Below are 17501 nucleotides of genomic sequence, written 5' to 3' on the forward strand. Positions count from 1 at the left end.
GCAAAAAGATGCCCAATAAGTTTGCTAAGCTGAACAATAGAAAATATAGACATTTGGATTATCACCAGTGTTCTTTCTGCAGACACACACACACACACACACACACACACACACACACACAGTATTTGTGAGCATTTTGACCAAGGAAGTGCAGGTACAAAAGATTATGCTCCAGGTGGAGAGACTGATGACAGGTCTGAGGAGGGGGAATTCTCCCTCCATTGCTTCCTTCTCTGTTCCCTCACCATCACCTCGAAGCTGCTCTGGACTGGGCCTAGCCCCATCATTGGGCATGAAGAAGTATCCCAGAACTCATGATGTCTGTTGCCCTAATGGAGAAGGCCTCCAAGGGCATCAGGAGTTTCCCAATAGCAGTGTCATGAGTGGAAGATAGTTCTTGCAGCCACAGGGCAGAAACTGCCTTTTTAATATATAGAGTCTCTACTACATCCTCTGTGATGAGGAGAGGCCATATATGATGGTAAGCACACAAGACTGGTTTTAAATAAATATTTGTCAACAGAGACTAAGCAAAGACCATGTGTAAGATTTTGATGTCAGCCAAACATTGGAAGTCAGATTTTTCCTCAGCCTTCACCCACAGAATCCCCTGCAACAGCCCGTGGCTGAAAATCTCTCCATCTCAGGGAAGCAGGGGTGACTGTGAATGTAGCTCACTTTGAGCTTTATTACATTACTGAGGGAGAAGGAAAGGCATCAACATCTCCTAAGTACCCACTGTGGGGCAGATCCTGCCCTGATTTCTCTCAAGCTCCTCCTGCCTCAGTAGGGGAGAAGAATAAAATTCAGCAAATTTAAATGATAGCACAAGATCACAGGGCTGGTAAGAAAAGGGACCAGGAATTGAACCAAATCTATCCAGTTCTAAGTCTTCTGTTCACTCAACTTCTTTCCTCCCAGAGGCCAGGCTGAGACTCACCATCTATGTTTGGGGATGCATCAGAGGCCTTGTCATAGATGACGCCGTGAGGCAAAATACTGTAGACTTTGTCGGCTTTGTTGGCAAAGGTCACTAACAGGGTATCACCCACCTCTGCCCTGATGACGGGGCCTGAAAAATATCAAAAGGAGGAGGGAGAAGAGGATGAAAAGAGGCAGAGGAAAGTGAGTATACGCAGGAGAGGGAGAGTCATTCCATGCAGACACATATGCCCCACTAAAGCATCTCCCCCCATTCAAAACATGACAGATGGTTTTATTCTACCAAGAATTCCAAGATGGGCTTCTGCCTCAGAGAGTCTCTTTCTTCGAGTAAAAGTTGCATCAACATACTCCATATACTGAGCCTTCCAATATTTTCCTCCAATTCTGTTGTCCCCTTGTGTGAAGTAGAGCTCGGAGTCACTGTGTAAAGAATAGGAACCTGACTGAGAGCACATCTCTACATACGCGCCAGATGCCTTAATTATGAGCTTCCTTATCCTTAGCTCATCCACCCACCCATCTCCCCAGGAAGGATGGAAAGGTCTTCAACTAAGTTCCCAGGATTAATCAGGCAGCTTTGAAAGTCTCTGGAGGGCTGGATGATGGTCAAGCTCATTCCTCTCTCAGCCACTGTACTTTCTTCCCCAGAAGTCCAACAACTGAAGAAAGCACGAGGGAACTCCTTACTTAACCAGTGTCGGAGTCCCGGAATGGTGTCCTACAAAGTAAAGAGCTAACTGGTTTCTTTGCAGAGTAAGTGTCCCTCTATCGCTCGCTGATCTCAATATGAATAGTCTCTGCATCTAGTAAGCTCTTTCATATCTGGCCTGATTAAGGAATGGAGTGTCTAGTTAATCAAATAGCTTCATCAGTGGAATTATCCTATGAACTATATACATGAAAGCAAAATTTCAAGTGCAAATACAGTAACACAAACTCTGACTACCACTATCCTAGACTCCTTATTTCTGCTGATAGTGCCTTCACTCTTGAAGTCACACAGGCTGACTTTGTCTTCTTTCTCTGCCCGAATCCCTTTATCTTGTTCACCCTTATTTTGTAGCCTTTTTCTGCATCCTTCCTTTTGGCCTTTTGGCATCTTTTTCCTTTCCTTTCTTCCCACTGCCCCAACCTCAGTACCCGCCCTCATCACCTTCTATTTGCAACATTACATGGGGCTCCAACTGCTCTCTCGGCACCCTCTCTTTTCCATTGGCTCACTTGGGGCTTCCCCTCAGCATACACACTACTATAATATTAATCTCCAAGATGGTGATATCCACAGTTATTTACCTGCTCCAACATCTTCACTCCGTGCAACTGCTAATCAAATCAAGTTCAAAAAGATTATGGGCCCTCTGCAACTGAGATCCAGTTTACCTAGTTCTCTCCCTATGGTTCTATCCAAATATTTGCTCCAGTCACTTTGATCTAAATAACCCCTGTATCTAAAATTTGTCTCTTTAGGGGTACCTGGGTAGCTCAGTCAGTTAAGTATCCTATTTAGCTCAGGTCATGATCTCACAGTTTGTGAGTTCGAGCCCCACAAAGGGCTCTATGCTGACAGCTTGGAGCCTGGACCCTGCTTCAGATTCTGTGTCTCTGTCTCCCTCTCTGCCCCTCCCCTGATCGCTCATGTGCTCTCTCTCTCTAAAATAAATAAACATTAAAAATAATATAAAATTACTCTCTTTACTATTCACTTTTATAAATTCTATTATTCTCTAGGACCCTGCTTGAGTCAGGGTTCCCTGACTATCTCAGTGCTCTCTGAATGCCCAGAGGACTCACTTGTCTGGACAACTCATCTTAATCTCATTTGTAACTTGCACAGTTACTTCTCTTCTGTGCATACAACTTCTTTCCAACATGAGGGCGGGAAGACTGTCTTAGGCACCTCCCTGCAACGCTCATGTTGCTTTTTATGTTGTGCTTTCATATATCACACTAAACATCAGCTAAATATAACTCAATATTTTATATTTCATAAGGTGCTTCAGAATTCTGGAAGGCTTCTAAGACAAAATTCTCAATGTTAATTCTCACTCAGTTTATGGAGAAATACTGGTCAAAAGAGTGTTGATATCAAACATGTTCATAGATGGTTCACACATATTCTTTAGGCTGGGTCAGGTGTGTTGTTTTGGTGGAAGAACGAACGAATGAATGAATGAATGAATGAATGAATGAAATTACAATGAAAGAAACAAATGATGTCATATCAATCACAAAGAGAATTTTAAAAACATTACCTGGAACATAAAAGGGATCATAGGGTAATAAAAATCATTCTTGTTTCATATCATACATTTTAAAATGCTTTCACAGGCGTCATTACACAAAATTCTATAATAACAAGCCACAGGAGTTCACATCCACTTAATGAACTGTTAGATTCGGTTTGAAAAATACTACATGCTATGGGAGCAAAAATGATTAATAATGACTCAGGAGTCAGGGGAGGCTTCACCTAGGAAGTGACATTAGAATTTGAAGAAAAAGTAACATTTTGCTGGATAGGTAGGACAAAGACATTCTGGATAGAGAAGTCATAAATTATCAGTCTGCCCTTGAACCAAAAAGGTAACTTTCCTTGGCCAGTTCACCTCCATTGGGAGAGGGTCCTGTCTTCTCTTTTCAAAATTCTCTTCCATATGTGTAAAGGCCTTATTCTATTTTCTGTCAGCTTAGTATTTCTGTGTGCAGTTTGCACACAGTAGGTGCTCGAGAAATGTTTGATGAATGAGTGAATGAATGTAGTGCTTTGATTTAGCCAGAAAATCATGAAACAATAAATACTCTGCCAATTCTCAGCATTATGTACATTGTGAGGCTCAGAACTCCTTATGTGGTGTCATTATGCCATCCATGCATATGTGCTCATAGGCTGTGAATACAAATGAGGTCACAGGGAAAAGTCTAACAGGTGCCTCTCTTATGAGAGTCTTAGAAACAAGTCAAGAGTGCTTACCTGCCGGAGGCATTTAGGGGAAGACCACTGAACTTGTTATAGCCTTGAGGAGCATAATCCCAAAGAACTTTTTCAGCTGCTATAAAGTAACGCCTCTGTTGACCCCTCATCCTGGGGTGAGGAATGTCACCTTTGCAGTTACCAACATTGTACTGCCCCAGCATGCCAGCTGCAGAACAGGGGAAGACCACAAGCCAGCGTGTAAATGCTCACACAGGAAATCAGACAGGAAAGGACTGATAGCTTTGACTTCATAAACATTTAAAACTTTTGTACAGAAAATAGGACCTTAACAAAGTTAAAAAAATAAAGGGTAAGTTTTGGGTTGGGAAATATTTTAACACACAGGACGAAAGATCAATATGTAAATATATTTGACAAAAAAGGAAAAAGTAAATATCCCAATGGAAAGTGGGCCAGGGACATCAACAGATTATTCACAAAATCTCTCTGTCTTGCTATAGCAAGACACTGTCTTGCTATAAACATATGAAAAAAGAAAAAGTTCAACCTTAATAGTAATCAAGCGGCACTGTTTTTCATTTATAAGATTGGTAAAGATTAGAAAAACTGCTAATTCTCAGTGATGGTAGATGAATGGGGGGAGGGGAATGTTCACACACTAAGGATGAAGAGTAAAAGGGAATGTGGCAATGTATGTCCAACCATAGCTCTAAGAGAAAAATCAAACTCTTTGACTCAAGAATTCTAAATTTAAGAGTTTTCCTAAAGATATGATAGACAAAGTGTAACATATCTATAAATTCCTGTTTTTTAGTATGGTTCATAAAAACAAAAAAGAAAGGGGGATACAAATGTGACGCTGTTGGGGTAGTGTTTAGGTAAACTATAATCTCCCTTGAAAGGACACAGGGAAGATATACAATGATGAAGTAGTTCTATATTCACTGACATGAGAAGATATTTCTGATACATTAATAAGTGGGAAAAGTAAGGTAAAGAGCAGTATTAATTTCATTTTATAAATAACACGCATTTATGTATAAAAGTCTAGAAAATAGTGAGGGAGAATATTCCTCAAAATGTGACACCATTGTCCTAAGACAGAATTACTGTTACTAAAAATTAAGTGTATTTTGTGGAGCACCTGGTTGGCTCAGTCAGTTGAGTGTCCAACTCTTGATTTTGGCTCTGGTCATGATCTCACAGTTCATGAGATCGATCCCCACCTCGGGCTTTGTGATGACAGCACGGAAGCTGCTTGGATTTTCTTTCTCCCTCTCTCTCTGCCCCAACCCCCACTTGTGCTCTCTCTCCTTTCTCTTTCTCTCTCTCTCCCTCTCTCAAAATAAATAAATAAACTTTAAAAAATAAATATATTTCTGAATTTTTTACAATAATTTTTCTGAGGGCATGGAAATTAGGGAAATATTATATTTCAGTAATGTCACCAGCTTATGTCCACAACCACTGGCCAACCTTAGTCTCAAATGGCTGCTAATACCTTGATATTAAAACTAGTTTCTTCCCAGATATAACATTTAAGAATAGGCATCTTGTGGTAAGGACTCTTAATATCTATCCTCGTAGGAAATTTCAAGTACACTATTGACGATAGTCACCTTGCTGTCTCCAGAACTCCATCTTGCATAACTGAAACTTTGTACCCTTTGAGATCTTAAGTGCTCTTAGCACGCGTGCGTGCGCACGTGCACACACACACACACACACACACAGTTAACTATGTATGGTCATGGATATATTAACTAGCTTGAGTATGGTGATCAGTTCACAATGTATGCATATATCAAAACATCAAGTTACACATCTTAAATGTATACCATTCCTATGTGTCAACTATACCTCAATGAAACTGAGAGAAAATAAGAATAGCAATCTTGTCTTAATAATCTGTATCTTCCCAGAACAGTATCTGGTACATACTAACAGTATCTGGTACATACTAACAGTATCTGGTACATATTTATTGAATTGAATTGAATTGGAATAATCTAGCTGACTAATGGCTAAGATTAGCTGCTTAAGGCTAACAGAAGCAAGATAAGGTGGATGGGAACAAGAATATGGTATCAAAGCCTGTCTTGGGGGTCGCATCCCTGTACCTGCTGGTGACTGTGTACAGTTTATCAGCATCCCACTTCAATTACACATTGTTTCTTCTGTGTCTCTTCCATTGACATTTTTTTTCCTATTCTGTTTTCGTCATCTTAGGCCAGACCTTTTCCATGTCTGAACTCTACTGTTGCTATGCTTGTTAACTAATACCCAGGGGTCAGAATCTCTCCATCAAATCCTTTCTGCACACAGGTATCAGATTTATCTTCCTAAATTGCTGCACTGTTTAGGTCACTGATGTGCCAAAGGATCTGGAAGGACTCACTATGGCCTTCCAGACACAGCCCTGCTTCCTTTGTTTTGCCATTTAAAGCTCTTCCTACTGGGCTCTGCCTCCATGGACTTCTCTCTTGTCACTCCTCTGGCATAAGCCTGTGGTCCAAATGAGAAGAGACCTATTCTGTGTGAGACTAAGACTAAGTCATTCTCCAGGAATTTAAGTCAAAAAATATTTATCATGTACCTATCCTAGGATTTCGCAACTATCACTGGATCTTTTCTCAGTATAAGGAAGAACATTCTAACAGAATGGTCCAGAGATGAAATGGATGCTCCAATTACTTAAAAGAGAAGTCCCAAAAGAAATTCAAGAATTGGATGGTGGATGGGTCCAGATTATCTATAAATTTCTTTCCAATGCTAAAATGTTATCATTTCTATAGAACATGTATTTTCCTGGTTCATGTTGCTTTCTCTACTTGGATAGACTTTCTTCCATTCTTCATCTGTTCAATTCCTACCCATATTTCAGGACTCATATTAAAAGCCAACTCCTCAGGAAGCCTCTCTGGTGGTTCCAGAGAAGTGACTTTTGTGCACAAAGAGCATTTATTTTTCTGCCTCAAATTTTTATTCATTTTGTAAATGTTTAAGTCTAGCTACTAGACTATAAGCTCGTTGAAAGTCTTACCATTTCTTGCATTCACTTCCACCTTTCTCACAGGGAGGCAATCACTAAATATCTGTTGACAGGATGGCAAATAAATGAGCATGTACATTCCTACATATTCAATATTTAGTTAAATGTAATACAAGAATCTGTTTAACAGCAGGCATTGAATGAACACCACTGACTGTGTGGTGTAATTGTACTACCCTCGGCATCTACACGCTGGTCCTTGTCCTTTTTACCTTGTAGGTGATCACTAACTTGGCAGGTTATCATCCACTTCCCAGGATTCTCGACTATCATTTCTGTTGTCAGGAAAGTGGCTGGGAACAGGTTGACGACATCAGTCCGATGCCTTCTGCTGACGAAGGTGTTACCATAAAAATAGATGGAATGGATGTCTATCTCATTCCCCATCCCAAATAGGTGCCAGGACACCGATTCACCAACACACATTTCAGGCTCGGGGAAGTTTCCAAAGAGGTATCCATTGAGGGCTGAAAAACAGAAGCGCACTGGTAGGAGAAAGTCCCCTGCAGAAGCCAGCAGGACCAGAAAGAATGTAACACGTACTCTAGCACAGCTGAAGAGTTAGCACTGGTCATTGGTTGTAATGTTTTTGTGCAGAAAAGCATGGCTCCTTTCATATAGTCCCAGATAGGAATGAAAGACATCAGGCTTTTCGAGAGAAAGGCACTCAGTAAAAGTGGAGATGAGCACACGGGGAAACAGCCTTGGAGATGTTATGTGAATAAGGCACCGAGGTCAGGAGTAAACAGAGCGCTGCTCAGACTCTTCGGGTGGCTCTGCCACCTCCTGTTGAGATCCTTCATCTTCATACCTGACTTTCCTACAAGACTCTGTTTCCTGAAACTCTGTCTTACTCATTTCACAGCCGTCAGGACCTGGCAGAAAAGCTAGCGCGTAGCGGTTACTTAAGTATCCAAAGCTTGCAATAAGAAGGAGAAGAAAAGGAGCTGATTAGCAAGGACCTATAAGACATGTTACTTTAAAGTTTTGTTACTTTACAAGCAGGGAGAAAAAGCAGTGTTTACTAGGTCTGGCCGGGGCAGAGTATCACTGATTGAGCTTACCCTGGAAGTCCAAGACCTACTCGTTCAGAGCATCTGAATGGCAGCCAGGACTTGACCAAGAACAGAAGAAACCTTGATTCAGGGTTTTAAAGAGTCATAACATCACTTCTTTTTTTTTTTTTAAGGAATTTTCTATTTTTTAAGAGTTTGTTCATTTATTTTGAGAGAAAGAGAGTGAAGGAGAGAGAGAGAGAGAGAGAGAGAGAGAGAGAGCCAGCAGACGAGAGACAGATAGAGAGAATCCCATGAACTATAAGATCATGACCTGAGTCAAAATCAAGAGTCAGAGCCTTGGCCAATTGAGCCACCAGGTGCCTCTCACAACATCACTGCTTAAATTCAAACTGAGTTAAGAAGCAACTAAGATAATGATGATTAGGGCAGCACAATGGATTCTAGATAATTCTTGTATTATTATTAATATATTATTTTTATATTATTAATATTTATTATTAATAAATCTTACATTGGTTAAGCATTTGTTGTTGTTGTTTTTTAAGTTGATATTTTTCTATTTTCTACTATTGGGTCTCCTTTACCAGTCCAAAGAAGGATTGACTGTTTGCAAACACCTACTTTTGCACACAGGATGGTTGGTATTTTAAATATAGTCTGTATTTGCTTATGTAATTCATTCCTTTTTGTTGGACACTTTCATTTGAAAGAGTAAGAGGGGGGCGCCTGGGTGGTTCAATCGGTTGAGCGTCCGACTTCAGCTCAGGTCATGATCTCGCTGTTCATGGGTTTGAGCCCCGCGTCGGGCTCTGTGGACAGCCTAGAGCCTGCTTCAGATTCTGTCTCTCCCTCTCTCTCTGATCCTCCCCTGCTCACACTGCTTCTCTTTCTCTCTCTCAGAAATAAATTAAAAAAAACCCAAACATTAAAAAAAAATCTCCCTGGGGTTAAAATGCATCTTAATCACCTGTCTAGTTAGGTAGTTCTTCTTAAAAAAAAAAAAAAAAGAAAAAGAAAGAGTAAGAGGAAGTATGTGGGCAGCTGAGTCATAAACCATCACAGTTAGCAGTTTTCAGCAAGATTTGAGATCATCGCCACCATTTTGTAAAGAATAGGGATACAAGTTGACTGCACACAGCAATGATTTGAATTTAGATCTTTGTTTATTCCATCCTTCCTTTCTTTCCCTGCCTCCCCCCTTCTCTCCATTAGTTCTCCTCTCCTAAAATATCTGCCAAACATCCACATCACACAACGTTGCTGAAATACCACTAGAAAGAAAAGAGAGGGTGTGCGATGCAGTGGAAACAGAATAGGGACACTCACACCTCTGCGCACTTTGGAATCAAGCACAGCCAAACTAAATTTTCTTTGCTATGGGACTTCTCTCTCAGATTCTGTCAGGCAACTCTGGCACTAATCATCACTTTGACCTCAGGAAAGTCATTGATGGTCTCTTGACCTCAGTTTCTTCATCTGTAAAATGGGGGAGGTCAGATGATCTTCAGCTCCTTCCCTCTCTCCTATGATTTTATGACTACATTGATGCTGCCTTGGTTAGGATGACTCTGGAAGACAGACAAGCAAATATGGAGGAAATTTATCAATGAATTACATGGAGAGCTTGTTTACATTGAAGATGTTCTTTCTGTTCACTAGAACTTTCTGGGAACACAGGGGAATGAGACTACTTTAAAAATCCCCAAGTCCTAAAATTCTGTATTAACCCACTGCTCTTCAAAACAGAAATGGGTAAGTGTTCTGTCTCAATGGACAGAGTAACTATAGAAACTCATTATTTTCAACAAATACAGGGTCTGGCACATTGTGAATGTTCAATAAATGTTGACTGAAAGAATGTCTTGGAAACAACATATTTACCAGTGTGTATTTAAACACAGCAAACAGCATAGTTCTGGGACTTAGCAGTCACTCAAAAAATGGTTACTGGATAAATATAAAAGGTTGCAAACCATAGGATTGTTATATGATGATGATTCATTCTCCTTTTATCCCATCAATATAAACCCACCCATCCTCTCTAGGCTCACCTCCTAATTCTTTCCTAATTATAATATTAATCATTCCATTTCTACATCATAGCTTTGTCATACCCAATATTTTATAACTATTGCCTCTTCCCTTAGATTGTTTAAGTTCTGACATGTATTGTGTTTCATATCACATTCTAATCACTCTTATCCCTGAGTTGTAAATCTTAGAAAACCAGGTTAGACATTTCTGTGTTTTTGCATTCCTCATAATATCAGATGCACAAAAGACATTTGGTACATATTTGACAACACAGGAGATACTCACCATGCATTTTGTTACTTCTCCGGAAAACAGCATCTTTTTTGTCAACTGAATCAGGGTCAGTGCAGAAATGTCTGATATTTTCATCAAGGTACCAGCTTTGATTCTCATCCACCAGAGTAAACATTATAATGAACTCTCGGTCCACATCTGTCCTTGTTCCTGAATATTTATTCAAGATACCTATCGGGGACATTTAAAAGAGTAGAGAAAAAGTTCAAAGTGAATTAAGTCAAGATGAGTTTCATTTCTTGCCAAGGATACCAGGTAAGTGTGAAGGTTGATCAAGACTTACATGTACAAGAGTAACCACAACATGTAAACAGCGAAGGATTATAATAGAAATGACAGAGCTGAAGAGAAAAGTCATACAACAGAAGTCTTCACAACCACAGACTTGAAAACTTTGCTCCTAACTGGAGTCAGCTTTACTGACAGAGCACAGACACACTAACTCAAGAGGGAACAAAATCACAAAATGGTTAAGCAGTTGGAAATAACAAAACAAAAGCATCCCTAGTCAATCGGGCTACATTTTTCACTTTCCCCTGTGTGGTGTCAGGGTGGCTTGAAAGGCTACCAATAGGGAATGTCCCTGTTGTTTGAAAAAGAAACGCATGTATGTTTCAGAATGCTATGATGGTCCTTTAACACAGGTCTGAATTATTGCCCCTGCTGTGGTGTCAGACTGACCTTCTATGTTAGAAGAATTTCCCTGATCCTACAGAAAGCTTGGAATAAAAGGCACATTCCATATGAAGCAAGAGAGGTGGGCAAAACAAGACCTGACATTCATATACTCCTATATACTTTTTAACACATCTGGGAATAGGCGTGCACGTGTGTGTGTGTGTGTGTGTGTGTATGTGTGTGTGTGTGTGTGTGTGTTGGAGGAGGCTCTCTTTACCTTCTTTGCACACTAGCAGCGGGCCGATTAACCCAGAGCAGATGTCCTTAGGAGCGTCAATGTGCGAATGGTACACCCACGTCAGGCAGTTGGCGTCTGCCGGAGCAGGGGCGTATTCTTCTCTCACTGGCCAGACGTAGGTGTAGTTTTTGCCAGGAGGAACCATATCATCATCCTTATTCCTTCCAGATGTCCCATCTGGATATAGGGCTCCTTCCAGGAAAAGATAAAACATAGTTAAAATACAGAGATCACCTGCAATAATAGGCAGGGCCAAGGCTTTGGAATCAAACACATATGAATTAAAATTTATCTCCTGTGGGATTGAGGCAAGTTACTTAAATTCTTAGCGCCTTGGTTTCCTATCAGGAAAGCTAGAATGGTGATATCTACCCCACAGGGATGTGAGAACTAGATGCTCAATAAATGTTCAGAAGGACCCATTCTGAGGGTCCTCCTGTACCAATCAGGAAGATCTGAATCCACCTCACTTAACATCAACTCAAGAAGGAAAGGAGAAATGGCAGAACTTAAGTTACTTAAATTCTTAGCGCCTTGGTTTCCTATCAGGAAAGCTAGAATGGTGATATCTACCCCACAGGGATGTGAGAACAAGATGCTCAATAAATGTTCAGAAGGACCCATTCTGAGGGTCCTCCTGTACCAATCAGGAAGATCTGAATCCACCTCACTTAACATCAACTCAAGAAGGAAAGGAGAAATGGCAGAAGACATAATGAAATTCTTGGGTACTTATTACAGATTCAGCACCTGTTTGAGGTCTCATAAAAGATAGGAAGGAAGAGTGAGACATTCATATTTCCTCCAGAGATCCTACAGTTCTGTTGAGCAGACCAGAATAGGAATCATTATCACATAGGACAACTGGAGAGTAAAATAGGGTGATGTGTTGAATGTAATTTTGGGCTCAGCTAAGTGGGGGAGGGGAGTCTACCACAGAGTGATTAGGGGTAAATGGGCATGGCATTCCTTTCTCTGTTTTATAAACTAAGATGGCACCAGGTTTTTCAATTAAGGAAAGTCTACTGCTAAAACTAGTTTGATAACCACCTGGATAGGAGGTAGGGGCCTGCAAAGACAGGGAGGTACGAGATGTCACTGAGAAGAAGGCTGGAAGGTGAAAGACCCGGAAGGACATGGATGTGGACACACCTCAAGTTCATTCTTCATTCTTTCATTTGTTCACCAATTCAACAAACCTGCAATCCTGAACTCCCTGGACTAGGGTAGTTTTCTAAAACGCATTCACATAAAGAGAAGGGTGGGATAGCCAAGAGTTAAGTTCACAGCCATTGAAACTAGACTGCCTGGAAACAAATCTTATCTCTATCATGTCTTAGCTGTGGTTCAGGCAATCTCCTTCTCTTCTATGAATCTTAACTTCTTACCTGTAAGAGGATGATAATCATCATACCTATCTCATAGAGTTGTTGAGGCTTATATAAGATCTAGAAAGCATTTATCACAGCCCTTCATATACAGTAAACATTTGGTAAATATTAGTTATTATTTATTCATAGTACTTGCCCAAGTTTTTAATTATATAATGTTTGATTGATGGCTGTCTCTCATGTTAGACTGTAATTTCCATGCAAACCAGGTTTCTTTATGCTCATAATTTTATATGCAAGATCCATCTCAGTGCTTAGTATGGTGGGTGCTAGTATCAAATATCTGTTGAATGATATAATGAATGAGTGGCATGACTAGACACACCAAAGCCCTGTAATGGAAAAAAACCAGCCTCTTTAACAGATGGTGCTGGGAGAACTGGACAGCAACATGCAGAAGAATGAAACTAGATCATTTTCTCACATCATATACAAAAATAAACTCAAAATGGATAAAGGACCTGAAGGTGAGACAGGAAACCATCAAAACCCTAGAAGAAAAAGCAGGAAAAAACCTCCTTGACCTCCACCGCAGCAACTTCTTACTTGACACATCCCCAAAAGCAAGGGAATCAAGAGCAAAAATAAACAATTGGGACCTCATCAAGATTAAAAGCTTCTGCACAGCAAAGGAAACAACCCACAAAACTAATAGGCAACCAACGGAATGGGAAAAGATAGTTGCAAATGACATATCAGATAAAGGGCTAATATCCAAAATCTATAAGGAACTCACCAAACTCCACACCCGAAAAACAAACAGCCCAGTGAAGAAATGGGCAGAAGATATGAACAGACACTTCTCCAAAGAGGACATCCAGATGGCCAACAGACACATGAAACGATGCTCAGCATCCCTCCTCATCAGGGAAATACAAATCAAAACCACACTGAGATACCACCTCACGCCAGTCAGAGTGGCTAAAATGAGCAAATCAGAGAACTCTAGATGCTGGCGAGGGTGTGGAGAAACGGGCACCCTCCTACACTGTTGGTGGGAATGTAAACTGGTACAGCCCCTCTGGAAAACAGTGTGGAGGTTCCTCAGGAAATTAACAATAGAACTCCTCTAAGACCCAGCAATAGCACTGCTAGGAATTTACCCAAGGGATACAGAAATGCTGAGGCATAGGAGCACATGTACCCCAATGTTCATAGCAGCACTCTCCACAATAGCTAAAACATGGAAAGAGCCTATATGTCCATCAACGGACGAATGGATCAAGAAGATGTGGTTTATCTATACAATGGAATCCTCCATGGCAATGAGAAAGAATGAAATCTGGCCATGTGTAGCAACATGGATAGAACTTGAGGGTGTTATGCTGAGCGAAATAAGTCAGGCAGAGAAGGACAAATACCATATGTTTGCATGTATAGGAGGATTAGGAGGAACTTAACAGAGGACCACGGGGGAGAAGTGGGGAAATAGTGGGGGAGGGGGAGGGAAGCAAACCATGAGAGACTCTTGAATGCTGAGAACAAACCGAGGGCTGATAGGGGTGGAGGGGAGCGGTAGGGGGGTGATGGGCATGGAGGAGAGCACTTGTGGGGATGAGCACTGGGTGTTATATGGAAACCAACTTGACAATAAACTATTTGTAAAAAATAAAAAAATTTAAAAAAATAAAAGCACAAATAGAAAAATTAAAAAAAAAAAAGCCCTGTGAAAATCCATGGCTTGGAAATTTTTGAATTATGAAGATACTGAGGGTCAGTAGTTGGGAAAGGGTGGGTGGATAGTGGAATTGTCTAGAAACTTCCACTGAGATCACCCATTTTGCTTTGATTATATGATACAAATCAATATCAATAATAACTTTTCTAGAGATTCATATATTCACAATTTACTTAATGTACTTTCTTTTTGTTTATTATTATTGAGAGGTGTTGATGGCTATTATTGAAAGGAAGGGCTAGAGTTCCCAAGCAATCCTTGGTATCACCCACTCAAGATGACAAAGATCGTTTGGGATGCAAAATAAGCCATGAATATAAAGTAAAAAGTGATTTGGGAGTGGGTAGCTTATTAAGTTGTTCTAAAGGTTATCCCCAGGAAGGGATTTTGATTGACAAAGGTTTTGAGCAATGGTAACATTAACAGTATAAGAATATTTTTACAACATTCATTTGGTTTTATGCATTTGAGAATATGTGGGTTTTTAGAAATTGTAACATACAAATTCTCACCTATCACCTATGAGAATATTGAGGATTGGTGACATTGTAGAAGTAACAGGCCAACTCATAAACAAATGGTGAAAGAGTAAATGTGCGGTCTTTTGGAGGACAACTTGCTAATTCCCATTGAAAGAAAGAAAGAAGGAAGGAGAAAGGGAGGAAGATAGAAAGGAAGGAATGAACGAACAAATGAATATGAGTATAACGAGCAACTTACTTTTAAGAATTTACCTCTGAAATATCTTTGAAAATTTTACTGAAAATACAGTGGAATAGGGAGAGGTGACTGGGTGTTTCAGTTGGTTAAGCGTCTGACTTTGGCTTAGGTCATGATCTCTTGGTTTGTGAGCTTAAGCCCTGAATCAAGCCCTGTGCTGACAGCTCGGAGGCTGGAGCCTGCTTTGTGTCTCTTTCTCTCTCTCTGCCTCTCCCTCAATCACACTCTGTGTCTCTCTCTAAAAATAAACATTAAAATAAATAAATAGAATACACCGGAATATATTACTATACACTAGAACTGGAATGTATACTGGAACTGGAATATTCATTGTAGAATGTACTGGTATCAACCCCAAACCAAAAGCAACCTAAGTAACTGTCAGTACCAAACTGGTTCATTCATACAATGGAATATTGCACAAGTGTAAAAAGTGTGCTGATATGAGAAACTCTCCAAGATGAAGTGAAAAATGAAAAACAGGAAATACTAGCAGCCTGATAGTATAATCTCTTTTGTACAAATAAACACATATACACACACATACACACATAACCGCACACACACAAATATATGTATAGAAAATTTTCCAAGAGAAATTTATAAGACGTTTTTAAAGGTGATGGCTTTTCAGGTAAGAGACAAGTAGGAGGAATTTTTACTTTTCTTTTCCTACCTCTCTGTACTCTTAAATTTTTCTAACCATATTCATACACTACTTTTTAATTTTTTGTTTTAAACCCATTTTAGTGGATATGTAGGAAATCAGAATGTGAGATATTTCCCCCTTCTTTTGTCTTTTCTGAATAAAAAAAACAATAAAATTTGTTTGTAAATAGTCCTAACATTTAACTATATTTCATATGGAGATCCAGAAAGCATTAGTTAATTCTATCATTAAGTAAGGTAGTGTATGTAAGAGTTCTAGCATAGGCATTGGCATATTAGTAATTGCTTAATTAGTGTTAGTCCCACCTACCTACTTCTTCTGAGTTCCTCTCCCCAGATGAATACCTTGGAAGCAACAACTATGTATTTACGCGTTTTTGGGACTCCAGTACCCAGCACTGGGTCTAGTTCATAGAAAACACTAAGTTGAAATGAACAGAGACTTCAATACTGCCAAGCTTGCAGGGTGCTTGGGTGGCTCAGTCGGTTAACTGTCCAACTCTTGATTCTGGCTCAGTGATGATTTCACGGTTCATGAGTTGGAGTTCCACATCAGGTTCCATGATGACAGTCAAAAGCCTGCTTGGGATCCTTTCTTTCCCTCTCACTCTGCCCTTCCCTCTTTCTCTTTCTCTCTCTCTCTTGCTCTTGCTCTCATGCGTGCACAAAAAAATAATAAATAAACTTAAAAAAGGAACTAGGAGGCTTGCAACTGTACTCAAGAGAAAAAGTCATTAAAAGAAAGTGAGATGGTCAGCAGATCCGCTGCTCCAAAAGTAATCATAAAGTTGAAAGAAATTGAGAAAAATGACTGTTTCAGTGCTCTGGAAATCAAATAAAGGTACCCAGCAATGTTTACACCTGAAAAATTGCTGCACATGGTTGTTCACATACTCCTGACTGACTCTAATGCTATCTGCAAAGGGAACCAAAGAGCCCAGCAAAAACTAAAATCCAAGGCAGGCAAAAACCACTTCAACTTCGAATAGGTTTTCTGTCCACTCACAATTCCAATGGCAGAGAACTGAAGATTTACTGATGCTTAACCACAACCTCTGTCCAATCATTTTCTGATTTCAAAGCCAAGCAGACGTAGAGGTGACCTTAGCAACCAGCCTTAAAAACAAATACAAGAGAAAACAGAAGAACAGAAACCTTGGTGGCCTCACACTATAGGGAAGACAGATATCACAGATTTAGTCCAGGTAAGTTACTCAATAAAAAAGCAAACAGTAAAAACAACCTTGGATGAGGGAGGGATCCTAATCCAGGGTTGCTTCAATATATTCTCAAAAACTTCCAGTTTTCAATAGCAACAACAAAATAAAAGAAACAAGAAAGTGTGACTCATTCTCAGGGGGGAAAGCAGCCAATACAAACTATCTCTAAGTGCCTCTGGATGTTAAATTTAGCAGATAAATTCTTTAAAGCAGCTATTATAAAAATGTTCAAGCAACCTAAAGAAACTATGTTTAAATAATTAAAGAAAAGTAGGACAAAATGATTCAACAAATGGAAAATCTCAACAAGGTGATATAAAACTGAAACGTACAATAAATGATATAAAACATTCAGTAGAGGGGCTCAACAACAGATTCAAGATGGCAAAAGAATCAATGAACTGGAAGATAGATCAGTAGAATTATCCTGTCTGAGAAAGAGGAGGAGGGAAGATTGAAGAAAGTAAACAGAACCTCAGAGGCCTGTGGATCAATATCAAGTGTATTAACACATGTGCAGTAGTAGTCCACCAAAGGAGAAAAGAGAGCAGAAAACAAAACAAAACAAAACAAAACCTGTTCTTAAGAAATAATGGTCCAAAGTTTTCCAAATTTGATGAAAAACATT

General features: G+C 39.8%; 1 protein-coding gene across 1 annotated transcript in view; it reads right to left on the reverse strand.

The window, feature by feature from the left end:
* HEPHL1 (hephaestin like 1) overlaps positions 1-17501 on the reverse strand; it is an 84583-nt gene that overhangs the window by 50367 nt on the left and 16715 nt on the right. Inside the window, exons 3-8 of the mRNA XM_039255008.1 lie at positions 11175-11387; positions 10271-10450; positions 7145-7399; positions 3917-4085; positions 1226-1365; positions 941-1072 (exon numbers count right to left, since the gene is read on the reverse strand). Coding sequence (XP_039110939.1) covers positions 941-1072; positions 1226-1365; positions 3917-4085; positions 7145-7399; positions 10271-10450; positions 11175-11387 — 1089 coding nt within the window. The remainder of the gene's footprint in view (positions 1-940; positions 1073-1225; positions 1366-3916; positions 4086-7144; positions 7400-10270; positions 10451-11174; positions 11388-17501) is intronic.

Source organism: Hyaena hyaena, unplaced genomic scaffold, assembly GCF_003009895.1.
Source record: "Hyaena hyaena isolate Hyena2069 unplaced genomic scaffold, ASM300989v1 scaffold_506, whole genome shotgun sequence".
Taxonomy (NCBI): domain Eukaryota; kingdom Metazoa; phylum Chordata; class Mammalia; order Carnivora; family Hyaenidae; genus Hyaena; species Hyaena hyaena.